The 14,827-nt window shown below is 33.7% G+C and overlaps 2 protein-coding genes across 5 annotated transcripts; one reads left to right on the top strand and one right to left on the bottom strand.

Annotated features, from left to right (window-relative positions):
* Positions 1 to 2,132: 2,132 nt before the first annotated feature.
* On the bottom strand, positions 2,133 to 5,677 carry LOC8286788 (ranBP2-type zinc finger protein At1g67325). The gene is made up of 10 exons (XM_002514860.4): positions 5,494 to 5,677; positions 5,211 to 5,256; positions 4,993 to 5,108; positions 4,283 to 4,556; positions 3,826 to 3,899; positions 3,455 to 3,506; positions 3,250 to 3,359; positions 2,984 to 3,008; positions 2,753 to 2,904; positions 2,133 to 2,486 (listed from the first exon to the last, which is right to left on the bottom strand). The coding sequence occupies exons 1-10, from the start codon at positions 5,500 to 5,502 to the stop codon at positions 2,484 to 2,486; spliced, it is 861 nt and encodes a 286-aa protein (XP_002514906.1). The 5' UTR covers positions 5,503 to 5,677; the 3' UTR covers positions 2,133 to 2,483.
* Positions 5,678 to 9,401: 3,724 nt separating this feature from the next.
* On the top strand, positions 9,402 to 14,761 carry LOC8286789 (YTH domain-containing protein ECT2). Of its 4 annotated transcripts, none has more exons than XM_002514861.4 (8): positions 9,402 to 9,766; positions 10,399 to 10,489; positions 10,591 to 10,717; positions 11,372 to 11,448; positions 11,548 to 12,054; positions 12,188 to 12,715; positions 13,363 to 13,575; positions 14,244 to 14,761. In XM_002514861.4, exons 2-8 carry the CDS (start codon positions 10,475 to 10,477, stop codon positions 14,562 to 14,564), a joined length of 1,788 nt encoding a protein of 595 aa, XP_002514907.1. In that variant the 5' UTR covers positions 9,402 to 9,766; positions 10,399 to 10,474; the 3' UTR covers positions 14,565 to 14,761. The 4 variants fall into 4 exon arrangements, with proteins under 4 accessions (XP_002514907.1, XP_015572203.1, XP_048232517.1 ...); XM_015716717.3 differs by having other exon boundaries at positions 10,399 to 10,492; XM_048376560.1 differs by lacking the exon at positions 11,372 to 11,448.
* Positions 14,762 to 14,827: the final 66 nt, after the last annotated feature.

Here is a 14,827-nt window from a genome sequence, read left to right as displayed (position 1 = left end):
GAGAGAGAGAGAGAGAGAGAGAGAGAGAGAGATGGTATGCATGGCTCCATGCAAGCCACCGGCAAAGCCAATCCAGTGAACAGATTGGACTGTGCTTGTGGCATACAAGGAACCAGGCACAACCCCTTTCACCTCTTTCCTGTTTCTTCTTATTCTTTTTTCTTTTTTTTCTTTAAAATGCCCGTCCCTCTCTTACATTCATAAAGAAGGAAAAATGAACGGCTGGGTAACAAAGAAAAAACAGACTACTTCGTTAAGAATAAAATGAGGTGACTACTGTTACAATGTATAAATACAAACGTTGTACGAGTTGTGCCGTAGATGTTCTTACCATATCCATATTTTATCCCCATAAGTACGTTACTGGTCTTCTAGATTTATTCTTAACACATTAAATGTAATTCTATTTTAAGAAATCTAACAAATAAAGATAAATAAACTGTCATCCTACCCTGGAATATTCCATATCATATGTGAACGGTGGCGGTCCATGGAGCCAGAGAAAATATCTCTATCCATTTCTTTGATTGCCTTAATAATTATAAGGGAGACATTTCATGCCCAACATTGACATCTATCATCATAGAACTAGATATTCTGTTTCATTCTTTCTTTCTTTCTTTCTTTCTTTTTTCCAATTCCGGTTAAATTTAAACTCTAACGCCAGTCTTGTCCAACCCACTCGTCCATCTATCTCTCGTACACATTGCATTGCCTTCTTCTTTCCTTTCAATTTATTTGTTTATTCTTTTCAGAAATGTTATAGAACAACTAAAATATTTATAGCTGCTTTCTTCCAATGGTATGCATGAAAATATGAGAAAGGTTCCACCGTATTTGACCAACACCGGTGCAGTATTATTAGTAGCTCGAGCAGAGGTTAACAACAGTCCTGAACACGCACTCACCTAAAACGCCTTTTGGTTGGTAAAAGAAAAAAAAAATAAAAATAATGATTGATTCCCATATTTGGCATTTGATTATTCAAAAATTACCCAGCAGCAAAAATGGGATTTCTCTATGAATGGAAATCACCCACTACCCCTTCCCATATAAGAATTACACACAATTTATAAATAATCAAACGAGTAAAATAATAGCTTATTTTTGCATGCTATAATAATAAATTAAATATTATTATCTTTCATAATTTTAAGTATAATTCTTAGTGTCAAAGATAAATATTACTTTATTCTTATTCCACACTTAACCAAACAAAATATAAAAAATAATCAATGCTTATTCCCTTCCTCTCCATTCTCAGTCCTGACTACAACCAAACAGGTCCTAAAAGATAAGCTAGCAATTGTCGTCATCCCACAACAAATGAGATAACCTAGTGAAAGTCTCGTCAGATGCATAGTATTCATTGATTGTAATTGATTATGGGCATCTGAAAGAAACATGGGTGAAAACTTAATCAACCCCCAACTGCCGCTGCCGCCTTCAAATAGAGTTAAACTAACATATTTGATCCGTTGTAACTAAATAGCTGCCTGGGTCTTTCATTTACCTTAAAATTTTCATTAAAAATATTGCTAGCTGTAAGTTTTTTTAAAACCAATACTGAATCCAACTCCAAATCATACTGGTTTCTTATAGTGCAATTCCGACTATACAAAGTGCCATGATAGTTTCCAACTTCAATGAATACTAACATCAAAGCACCAGCGTATAGTCCTAGCTCCCAATTGGTTAGTTCCACAAATGTATGGGCAAGACCGAGTCCAAAACCACCTCAGACGAAATGCAACTACAGGAGAATAAATTTGGTACTATGCACCAAAAATGACCAAGGAAAATCATGGGCTCACACATGAGAAAATAAGGGAATAAAAATACTGCATCCATGAGCAACAGTAGGGCTAGTTAATTGAGACGACCACATGACAGTCATGTACTTGAAACCTCCCAAAACTCCGCAGCTGGGGAAATGAGTTTTTGACAGTCTAGACCACCTCTAATTTCAGAAGTTGCATGACAGCATTGCAGGCAACTAAATAGGAAGGCTGCAGAGATTTAAAGTACAGACCCACAAGACTCATTTTCTGGTACAGACCATATTAGGTTTTGAACTTGGAAGCCCAGTCCACAGAAACAGTACAGTGATGGCATAGAGATAAACAATCAAATGAAGAACAAGAAACATGCTTCCTGCAGCATTCTAAGTTCACGGTAACATACGTACTAGAATATATGAGTTGATGCCAAAAATTACAAAAGCCTAACTGATAGGAAACCAGAACCAACCTGTTGAATCTTTGCCACATCAAACTGACAGACACATGATGCATTAAAAGATCCATGAAGACCAATAATATCATTGCAAGTGATACAACAACTTGACAGACATAATGAGAAGGTAAGAGTAACTTGACAACCGCAGCAACATGAAGACGACAAGACTGACTTTCAGACACCCACATTGAGCAATGCTGGACGACAACTCTGGACCTTCTCAAACCTCAAACATGTCCTAGTACTCACTGGAACAGTAGACAATTGCAAATCAATTGTTGCAAAGTGATATATATGTGACAGTTAACAATGTAGAAAGCAATATGTAAAAATTAATAAACATGAAATAGAGAGCAACGGGAAAGAAATAGAAAGGAGAAGAAAGGTTGGGCTTATTAGAAGCATTCTTCTTAATAATGCTCTTCGAGTTTGACAAGAGTACATATATAACTAATGAAGACAACAGTTTCAAGCAACCAACAAAAACACAAACAAAACAGAACACATAACAAACCTGATCATTCTCATCCGTTGCTGGTGAAGGGGACTTCTTTGACTCATCAGGCTTCTCAGCCCCACAATTCTGTCGATTGCACTTGGTCCTGAATGGATAATTTATGTTGTTACACTTCTCACATTTCCAGCTTCCCTCGGGCATCTTTTGTTCTGAAGAACAAAAACAAGCAAGTAAGTATCAAATTCAAAATATGAAGCTCAGTACACTTGGAAATTTTGGAGGACTTACTAGAAGTTTTCTCAGATTTTGCAGCCTGCAATTGCAAGAGAACATTTTCAGCAATCAGACAAATTACTGATTTACCATTATTAAACAAACTAAAATATCCTAAGCCAAAAAACTTCTCATACCATATGAACAAAACAAATTTCTAAACTAGTGTCCCAAACAGTCGAATGATAGTAAGAAAAGTCAAGAAAGAGAAACATGAGCAGATATTACCCAACAACATTATCCAAATTTGACTCTATTATATCAGAGAAAGGTAAGCAAACCTGGGATCCCGGCTTTGGTGTATTGCACTTCCTCATGTTACAAACAGTTCTGAAAGAGAAATTAATGTTCCCGCATTTTGGGCATGTCCAGTCATTATCACGTGCAGCATCTGTTCAGTATACGTCATGAGAAGTCAAAACCGAGGCTAGGAAACAAAGAAGTTTACAAGTATTCGCTTATCCACATCATACTTAGATTTCATACCTGCACCCTTTTTTAGAGATTTATCATCTGGGAAAAACCCCGGCCTCGGCCCCTAGGCAAAACAAAACAACACTTGTAAATTCAAACTCATCTTCAAGATAAAGCCTGAGGGAACAATACGTAAAAACACTTTCTATATTACTTATTAATTTATTTTATTAAGGGAGGGAAACTTCAAATTCTTCCTTCAGATTTTTTCTTCAAAAGACATGGACTGGCTGATACAGAAAGTCAATACTGTTAAGGAAAAAATTAACACTGTTCCTTACATACATAGGCAGGCATGTCGCCATTTGGAATTCTTTCAAAAGCACTATATTGATGCATATCTAAATTCCAAATACCAGTTCTGGAATAATTAGTTAACATACCATAGCAGGAGGGCCACCCATCGGCATAGCCAATCCGTAACGGTCCATCAAAGGGGGCATACCATACATCCCACCTGAGAACGATGAAAAATGGCTAACTAACCAATGGGAAACTTAAAGAATTCAAAATATACTATAACAAATAGACATGTATCTGAAGAAAAGGTTTTACATAAAGTACTATAAAAAAATAATTAAAATGCAGAAGGAACATAAACCAAAATTATCTAGAAACAAGTGAAGATACAATCAGATACAGAGATATCGAAAATTTAAAAATCAAAATAATAAAATGAAAAAAATAATAAAGAGGACATGAAACAACTGAAATAAAGACAATTAAACCTTGAATTAATTAAAAGGAAAGAAAAACCACCCTGAATGAAGAGCGGGCGAACAAAATGCAGAACAGAACATAAAAAGTTATGATGATGAGAAATGAGATCCAGGAGTATACCATTTCCCATCATAGATCCACCAGAATAAGGAGGTGGACCAGACATATGCAATGGTCTATAAGGACTGCCTGCAGAAAGGCGGCTGCCGTAATTGTAATGATAAGCTGAAGCCCCAGAAAATGGAACATCATATGGGGGAATAGAAGATGCATTGAAAAGGGATGATCCATATGGTGGCACACCCATATACATTGAAGAAGGCGGACCAGAACCTACATAAGGAGCTGCGGATGAGTAGTTCTGTGGAGGCTGCATTGGCTTGGCAGCTGATTTCTGGAGGTGGAGAACAATTAGATAATTTAGAATCTAAAAGTAACTTTATTAATACAAAACAAAAACAAATCCAAAAAGAAAAACAAAATGACAATAACAGCCTATGATGAAAGTGATAGTAAGACAATGGAATTAGATGAACATAAAAAAATGATGTTCAAAGAATGCACTCAAGAATATGGAAACACATATTTCAACTTAAAATGTCACTTAAAATCATGTTCGGTTCTTCAATTTACAAGACAGACTTTTACCTAATTTCAAATCAGAAAACGAGGTAACTACTACTGACACATACATTAGAATGTTACCCATCCATTAAAATCCAAATTACTTTCCAATAAAAGAAAAGAGAAGGATAAATTTACTCTATCTCGTTAGAAACGACTCTTTTCTTTTCCCTTTTGAAAAGAAAACGATTTCAAGGTTGACTTACTGAATTATGATCAGCAGGCCTGGGTTGTGTGCAATTACGCATATTGCAAGTTGTTCTGAATGAAAAATTGACATTGCCACAACTTGGGCATGTCCAATCATCTTCCCTTCGACTACCTAAGAATTACCCCAAAAAATATATAAATAGTTAAATAATTATCATAAACATGCGAATATCAACAATCATGACTTAATAAATCGAAAATAAAATATTTTTACCGTCAGTGCGAGCCCGTTTGGCTGCAGAGGAATTTCTGCTATCGACCTGAGGATATGTAAATATATTAAATAAAAAAAAAAGGGAACAAAAAGCAGATCCAAATTCCATGAAATTGTTACGAGGTAAAATAAATAAATAAAATAGAGGCTAATTTTACTAATCTAGCCTAATTTTTAAAACAACAAAAGCATATAAGAGAAGTCAGTCGATATTCTAGGGTTCTGCAGAAAAGAAAAAATCGAATTAAGCAATTACTAAATAAACATTTGGATGACAAAGTACCTGAGACATGACGTTAATAGATTGAGAGAGATTTGAAAAGATAAAAAGTAACAAAAATCTCTGGTTTTGGATTTCGGAAGATGGGGAATTCCCTTCTTCTTTTTCCCCTGATATCAGAGGCCGCGATAGTTTTTGAGGGAACAGATAAAAGAGGCTCGATTTCGCTAGTGTGAAATTTCGTTTATACGAAAGTATCACCTCTTCTTATAAACGTCACCGTTTGGATTTTCCTACTTTTGCTCCTTGGGTTTAATTACAAACTAATACATCAACTTATAGTAATTGTTACAAAAGAAGATAACAAATATAGGTGAGATTTGAATGTCATGCATGCTATAATGGTCTTATTTTACCAGTGGACTAAAATATATCGCATAATTTTCATAATAAACTTATTTTATAATTAAGACCAAAACCAACATTTTTACACAACCAACACTGGATTTGTAATTCCATATAATTTGAAGAATACTACTCGGAAGGCTTTTTTAACATATTGGCACCTTTAGCATGATTAATAGCCATATAAGAAAGGTACTCAGCAGCATGGTTACATTCTATGATAGACATTTTAATTAGTAGCAAGCCATTTAGCCACCAATAGAGAATTCATTTAAACTTCACTTTCGAAAGCCCCTGTTCCATGCTAACTTCAAACCTTGAATAATAGCACAAAACTTCAAGCACCAATTTTAGTAGTGAATCACCCATCCATTTCCTATTAGCATCTCTAATCAAACCACCACCACCACCTATAATTTTGGATTCCCTTTGCTAGCCTTGTAAGAATTGGTGGTCATCCAGTTCACAGGCGAATGAATCCAACTGAACAAATGGACCTCTTTCAAATGATTACTCCCCTCTATCGTATCAGTCCCCTTAAAAGGCATTCGCAGTTTGAATAGCTAAATTTGTAACCACATCATCCTGTAATAAGCAGATTTTTGCACATTTCTCAACACCCTAAACCAAACTCACCGAATAAAATTAATGAAAAAAGCCTCTTAGCTCAAAAGAGTGGAAGTACACCCCTTCAAATAATAGTTGCCTTCCACTCGGACAAATCACTAGTTAAATGCTCAAAGTTTAAAAAATTAAATCATTAGAATGGAATGGCCAAAAAATTGCAATTGAAACACAGGTATGCCAACCGATACCGCCAAGAGTAGGCAATAACATGTGACTGAACTGTTATGGCGAGGTTCTGCGAGAAAACTTCCTTAATTGCTTACAAATAAACAAAAACAATTGTAACCATTTCATATTTTGGTGCAAGTTTGAACAGATGAAAAACACTAGGAATGGATCAACCGATGAACAAGAAACAAAGCCCTATGTACTTTTCAAGCAGGAGTAATTTAAAGTGAAAAAGAAAAAAGATCAAAATTAATTTGTGATGCATTTATAAGTTTCACCAAAACTAGTTAAATGCCACATCGTTTCAAAAATTTATATTTTATTTATAGTAAAATTTATATCAATATCATTTCATTATAGAATTAGTGTCAGGTCATATTTTAAAATGTAATAAAAAAAAACTATATGTATCAAAAGTATCATAAAAAAAATGACCCTAAATGAAAAAGAAAAAAGAGAATTATAAATATTGATATACGATTTTTGTTCACACAAAAATGAATTATTTCTTTTTAAATATGTAATATGACATGGTTTAAAGTTTCAATTTATGTGAATAGTTTGAGTTTTGACAAAAATACTGAAGCTTGTTAGAGAAAATAAAAGAGAAAATAAATAGAAGAAGAAAAGTCTCGTATATAAGTATAAAGCACAATGGTATGTTTATTATACCAACAAAATTCATTTATTATAGAGAAAAAAATCTAAACCTAAAATCTCTTTCATTAAATTAAATTATTGCAACTTGCATTAATTTTTAAGTATAAAATTTATAATTTACTAATCCAAATACTTTGCAATTTGACTAATTAAATCCAAAATTAAGAGATTTGATTGCAAGTTTTTGAGAACAAATGAGATTTATTAAAAACTAATAAAATAATTCTTTTGTTGTTTTATATATTTTCTTTCTAAGAGGTCAAAAAATAAAAAGAAAGTGGAGGAGATTGAGTAAATTAAAAAGATAGAGGACCAATTATTATTTTAGAGAAAAGTTATTTATTCCCTCTATTTTTTTACCATCTCCTATCCTGGCTAAAACTCTGTCAAGCAAGTCACATGCTTAGTCGCATATAGATGTCTGATTTACATAACCAAACCAAAACTTCTACTACGTTAAGCTTTTTCCTTTTTTTATTTTATTTTATGTTGATATTTTTTTACTACCTATATTCAAGAATACTACATTTAATTAGTTTATTGTGATTTACTTGATAAATTATGTATAAATTTTAGGAAAGATTAATCAAAAAATACTAAATTATAATTTCTTTTATAAAATTCAATTCAACTATTATTTTAATATTTTTAAGAAATTAGCTTCTATTATTTTTTTTATTCGTTAGATAATTAATAAGCTATATGCTATACAGAAGCTAATAGGTTAACAAATAATTTGATTAAAGTGAGATTCTAAGGTATTAAAATCATAATTTTATAAATAGCCAATGTTATAAGGTATTCAATGCATGTTTAGCTAAAATGTTGTCAGTAGTTAACAGCTGGCAGTTGGTGCTGATAACTAGTAGTCGGAAGCTAATAGATGATAGCTGATTGATAATTGTATTTGATAAAATAATTTATAATTGTTATTTATATGTAATGACTAATATAGACATCAATTTAATTATTTTTTCTTTTTTATTAAAGTACCATATTTATTATTTTTTTAAAGAGTTTTATTGAAAAGAATGAAAATTTCTTTATTTAAATATTAAATTAATATTTCAAAGAGACATAAAACATACTTTAAAATTAAGAATTATTGACAAAAAGCTTCAAACTGGAACTGTTCTGAGCTTGAACTGTTATATGCCTTAACAGTTACCGGCTAACATTCGTAAAGATTAACCAAATATCTTGACTTAATTGTTGGAAATTTATCAACTGATGTTAAAAAAGACTAACCAACTACCTTGTCCTATTGAAAAACTATAAGTTGCTTTCCAATAGCTAGCCAAACACTCTTAAATGCTAAATCTATAGGTTTTAACATTATTCTTAAATAGAGTGTAATTAGAAGAGAAGAAACGAAAATAAAAAAGAGAATAAACGAAAATAAAAAAGAGAATGATTCCTTTTCATTTTTATTTATAGAAGTTAAAATTGATTACACTTAAAATTATATGCAAAATTCTTAGTAAGTTTTACTTGCTTTCAAATACATGGTTAAATTTTCAATGTGTTTAGTTCAAATCCTATAAAATAACCATAAATAATTTATAATCTATTGCAAATGAATTATTTAATTTAATATAAGATATAAATATAAAATTTATTTAAAAATTAATTTAGTTTTATTAAGAAAAATAGCAAATAAAAGGAAAAAAAGAGGAATAAATTAGACAAAAAGCCAAATGTAATTCTATCACAATAAAAGAATAATTTTTAAGATTTTTAAAATTTATTTTATAGTTTTATTAAAATTGATCGAATTTGATTTTGTGACATTCAGTTTCCAGAAATAAAAATTTAAAATGAATCTTTTATCTATACCAAATATGTAAAACATAAATTTAATGTACCAATCTCAATACATTAGCCAGAATCATGACATTTTTCGGATTTATCATAAGAGAAATTAGTTTTGGAGAAAATTGCTTGTAGATGGAAAATATAGGGGGCAAATTGACAATACAGCTGGAATAGTATAGATATGGAAAGAAAAAACAGAGAGGGGGTAAGAGGAAGAGCAGGTGGACAAGTAAGGTGAAGCCAACTGGGCAGAAAGGAAAAAAAGATGTTGAAGTTTTTATTAGTACTATTATTATTTAGAAAAAGTATTGCTGCAGTTACGTTTGCATTCTCATCACTTCACTCATTCACTCACTCTCTCTAACCTCTTAACCCAACCCAATTCCCAATGCCCTCTTTCTTCTCTACAACCCTCAGAAAAGCACCACCATCGCCACACACGCACTCGCACAGAACCCGAACCTTCTCCTAATTTCTACTTCACTCTACACCCTTAGGAAAACAAACCTTCTCCTTTCACTCGCCAAACACTCAACTGTAACTCAACCCACACAAATTTCTATTACCTCTAATTCCATCTCAGCCTCACCTCTTATTCTTGTTTACTCGTACGGCATCTGCCGCTGAAAAGAAAGGTTTCGTGATCGGTTAATATCCACTGGTACGGACCAAACCGATTGTTGTTGCTGTTGCTGTTTTCTTTTTTTCTTCTTCTGGATTACAGGATTAAAAGAAAAGGGAAAAATTGTCTTATTTTTTTTTTTTAAGAAAAAGAAAAAAGAAGAAAGTTTATGCTCTGTTTGTTTGTTTTGGTTTAGATGGTGTTTTGTTAATGCTGAGGTGCCGCTATTATGAATCCCCGAGTTTTAAGAATTTCAATCAATCAAGAGTGTTCTTTTTTTGTTCTTTGGATTGTGGCTAGATTATGTTTTGAATTATATAATTGTGCTAAGAATTATTTTAATCGGCTGGCTTTAATTATAGTTAATATCCCATGACAATCGAGTGAAAATTGGATCACAAAAGAAACTGTTAATTGATCCTTATTTGTACAATGTGCAATTTGTAATCCATGTTTATATTGTCAAATTAAATTTCCTTCTGGGAGTGTTTTCTGGATTTGCAATTTATGTATTTCCCTGTGCTGGAATTTGAAATACGCAGTTTATGTTTATCTGACCAAGTTCCATAAGTTTTTCTTTTGTGTGCATTTATTTGCATGATCAATGTGGCAATTCTCCGGATCATCTTTCTGCAATTAAACTTATGCTAACTGCTGTTCAATACTTCTAGATACTGAACTACGGAAACCACTGGAGCATTTTAGCATCTTTTAGTATCACTACAAGAGAGACCTGCTGGTCCAAACATGTCAATGGATCAGGTTGTTGTTATTGTTTTCCATGTATAATCTTATTCCATTTTCTTTGTTTATGTGACAATCGAGGGATTTCAATGACAAGTCTTTTGATATCTATTTGTTAGCCTTCTCTAGCCACAGATGAAAATGTGGTTGATTCTTCACTGGCTGCTGTTACTGTTGGTTCTTTGAGGGTTGACGCTTCGCTCAATGCTTGTCCCTCTCAAACAACACAATCAGCCTCTCATGGAGGTTTGTTTATATTGTGTTCTTCTATCCATGTTAGATATGCAAAGTGTGTTTCTGCTGTTGGATTCCAGTTATAAGTTTTAGCTGGTAAGATTATTGTTATTTTCAGTGGTCGAAATGAAGTTGACCTGAATTCGCAAAAGCTAGTTTGATGTTTATGCTCATGCCTATTTTAAACAAAGAACTTCATAATGTTGCTCTTTGCATTTTCATGACATGAATGTTGACTAATTAAACCTTGCTTTCATTCTGTTGACTGCATTCAAAACTGATTATTATTGGAAACAGTGAATTCCATAGAATTCGCCCTTTCCATTGTTTGTTATAGGAAGTGTTCTCTTTTTGATAGTCTCTTTATCCATTTGCTTGAATATGCAACTCAAAATATTATTATCACTCAGTCTTCCTGCTTAAAGGCTAACATATGTGTTTCCAACTAAATGTTAAATGGTAAAATACACATATGTGTGTGCTTATAGTGTATTATGATGATTATTAAGCACTTTGGATGAGGAGCGTTACTTCAAACATTATGTTTGCTCGCTGAGCCTGAGATGCGTTGGAATATCCAAGGATAACAATGATCAACTAAGTTTAGTAGGACATGAGAAATGGAAATTCTCTTAATTCCTAATCTTCCACTGTGATATAAATCAGGTAATGGAAATATGGTTGGCACATGGAGCACATGCTTTCCAGATGTTAACCCCTGTGGCTTAGAAAATGGTTCTTATGTAAGAATATTTTCCTGCTTTCACTTTTTCAACACTTGTAATGTTCTCTGCTCTGAGTATTAGTATGTTATACACTTGAATGATTGTTTTTGACATAAGGGTGTCTACAATGATTCTTCATCACTTCCATTTAATGGTTATGGGTACACTCCTCAAATATCACAAGGACCATATGCCTCGTTCCCACTACCACCCCCTTCTGCAAGTTGTCATGGTCAGCTATACAATATCCAAGAGTTACCAAACTCTGATCCATCATACTATCAGCACCTCACTTCACAAAATGTTCCAAATATTGCTCCACGAACAGCAGTTTCTCCTGCGAAATTGCCAATTAATGTTAATCTTCAAGGAGATGGCAACAGATATGCACCACAACCAGGTTATTTGCCTACAATGGGATTTGGTAGAGGAAACAACTTTTCTGGAGACTCCGGAGGCTTAAAATTTTTGCAGCAAGGATTTGATGGGTTTGAAAGTGGTCGATTATGGTCAGATTGGTCGAAAACTGGGAGTCGGAAAGGTTCTTTGATGCATTTCTCATCGTCAACAGCTGGTTCAAAACCAATTGGTTCACTAGGTTTTTCTGCAAATCATTTTGGATCGGTTAGTTTTCTATTTATGAACGAGATTTTCGCTTTTATCACTAAATGGAAAGCTGGCTTCCTTTTGAGATCTGTGAGGCCTATGATTGATTTTCAGGTTTTATTTTGTCATCTAATATTGAAATATTATTCAGGCTTCCCAACAAAAGGAATCCTTTTATGGGTTTGGATCTGGTTTAGGCTCCAGCTATAAAAGCTATCCTCAAGGTCAAAGCAAACGAAGTGCTAGCTATGATGTTTCCTCTTCTATGTTTGGGATGAATGGTCAGAGCTGGCCCACACTTCATGAAGCAAGACAAGGGGGGAGGTGCAATGACTTTGCTTGCAGTTGTAATGTTGCACTCGATACACTAGGTGAGCGAAATAGAGGACCGAGGGCATTCAAGCCAAGAAGTCAGACAGCAACAAATGGATCTGCTATTGATAATCACAGGATTGTTGTTGCTGATATTTATAATGAGTCTTATAACTGCCTAGATTTTATAGTTGACTACAAGGATGCAAAGTTCTTTGTTATCAAATCTTACAGTGAAGATAATGTACATAAGAGCATAAAGTATGGTGTTTGGGCAAGCACTCCAAATGGTAACAAGAAATTGGATGCTGCTTATAATGAGGCAAAGGAGAAACATGGAACCTGTCCAGTCTTCTTGTTGTTTTCAGTAAGTTACCTAATCTCCTAGTGGTGATGCATTAAAGTTGGAAATATCCTCTAGTTCATCCACCAATTATCGAATAAAATTCTAAAAAACATTGATAGTTGAAAGAGTGCAAGTAGGAAATTTGGTATAAGAAGGGGGAGACGACAAAGATATTTTACTGCAAATTAAATATTCTAGGGGAACATGATCCCTTTGTTTTATTTAGCCAGGCCAAGCATGCAAGTGTCTGCCTTCTTAGCACAACCATCTTGGTTCTTACTATTTAGTTGGTTCATGGCCTTAAATAATGTCAAAATTACCTCAACTCGTTTTACGTGCAGAAAAACTAATGTATCTTCAGATATATGTTTTACCCTCTTCGGTTCTTGTCTCTATATCTTGTTTATTATTGCTTCATGAAAGCATGATTTCAGAGTTATGGTTTTCCTTCTTTCTTTACTTTCCCTTCCCCGTGCTAATGTTGTAGTTTTAAAAATTCAGTTGGTTTGGAGTCTGGTAAGATCATTGAGTTCAGCAACTAGCTATTAACAGATATCTGCATTCATTCATTGGTTGAGCTTCATTTTCTCGGAATATGTTCTGGAAACCAAAAGCAAAAGAGGGTACTACTGTGATGACCTTTTATTTTGTTGCACAATCATGTACAGGTGAATGCTAGTGCCCAGTTTTGTGGAGTCGCTGAGATGGTAGGGCCTGTGGACTTTGACAAGAGTGTGGACTACTGGCAGCAGGATAAATGGTCTGGACAGTTTCCTGTCAAGTGGCACGTTATTAAAGATGTTCCAAACAGTCAATTTCGCCATATTGTACTTGAGAATAATGACAACAAGCCAGTCACCAACAGTAGAGATACTCAGGAGGTAAGACTTGTTTTATCAACTCTTTAAAATCTTTTATTGGTCATTGGTTTGCAATTGTGCACTTCGATTCCCTTCTCAATAGATCATTCACTTCTAACATATTTGCTTTCAGCTGGCTTTAATGTATATTTTAGAATGCCCAGGGACTTACTGCCTAGAACCCTGAAGCCTGACCTAGGATACTGATATTTTTAGTTTTATCCACAAACGTTTATATGGACTTAAGACTCTTTGTGAATATTATTTAGGAATGACTTGCAAAATTGCGTACAATATTTATGTCAAACAACATGATTGATGGAAGGCTTTTAAAAACTGTTCCTTTGGCTGTTAAAGTATTGTTTACTTATAGCTCATTTAGTTATTATATTTCATCCTTGTACTGCAAGCATTGAAAGGAAATCTAGTTGAACGTCTTCTATTTGTTACTCATCCCGACATTTGAGATAGTGGATGCATTTAACTGATTGTCCTTGTTCTTTGTGCTGAATGCTTGCAGTATATGGATAGTGCCTGTATGGAAGACCTTGCATTCACTGTTCCTTGAAAGTGATGCCTGATTCTGGCACAATAATTTTGCTTAGTATTATGATGTAGGTCAGCTGCACTTATTATTGCCGTGCTATATTTCTCATGAATGTTATTTTATGCTTTGTTGAATATTTCAGGTAGAACTGGAACGTGGTGTTGAGATGTTGAAAATATTCAAGAACTATGAAAGTCATTCATCGATCCTAGATGATTTTCATTTTTATGAAGAGAGGCAGAAAATGATGCAAGCAAGGAAGTCAAGGCAGCAAGCCAACCTGGTGCCTACTGGGGTTACTGGAGAGAGTGAACAATACCCTGTATCAATTTCTAATGACTACGTAAAGAAACTATCCAAGAGTTTTGCTCAAGCTGTTTCTCTCAATGAAAATGAAACAAAGTTGTCTATGACACATCTGCCTCAGAGAACCAAGGAAGCTGACAGAAACATGTCCAGTTAATGAAATAGGTAGAAACTTTCTTTTAGGTGTCTTGAACAGGAAAGTTTTAACTTGATAATACCTTTCATTCTCCCGTTTTCTTTCTATTTATTTGATTTTCTTTACCTCTGAATTTACATGGAGATTATCTGGATTGTTTCATAAGATTGATAACGTTGTCATATCACATATAATATTGATATTTCTGCTTTACTTTATTCTATTCTGCTATAGAAGACATGCCCCATCACTTTTCATATAGATGTTATGTTGCTGGTTTCAGT

Source organism: Ricinus communis, chromosome 7, assembly GCF_019578655.1.
Source record: "Ricinus communis isolate WT05 ecotype wild-type chromosome 7, ASM1957865v1, whole genome shotgun sequence".
Lineage (NCBI taxonomy): Eukaryota > Viridiplantae > Streptophyta > Magnoliopsida > Malpighiales > Euphorbiaceae > Ricinus > Ricinus communis.
The sequence above is the reverse complement of the archived record's forward strand: the minus strand, read 5'-3'. Positions and strand labels throughout refer to the sequence as shown.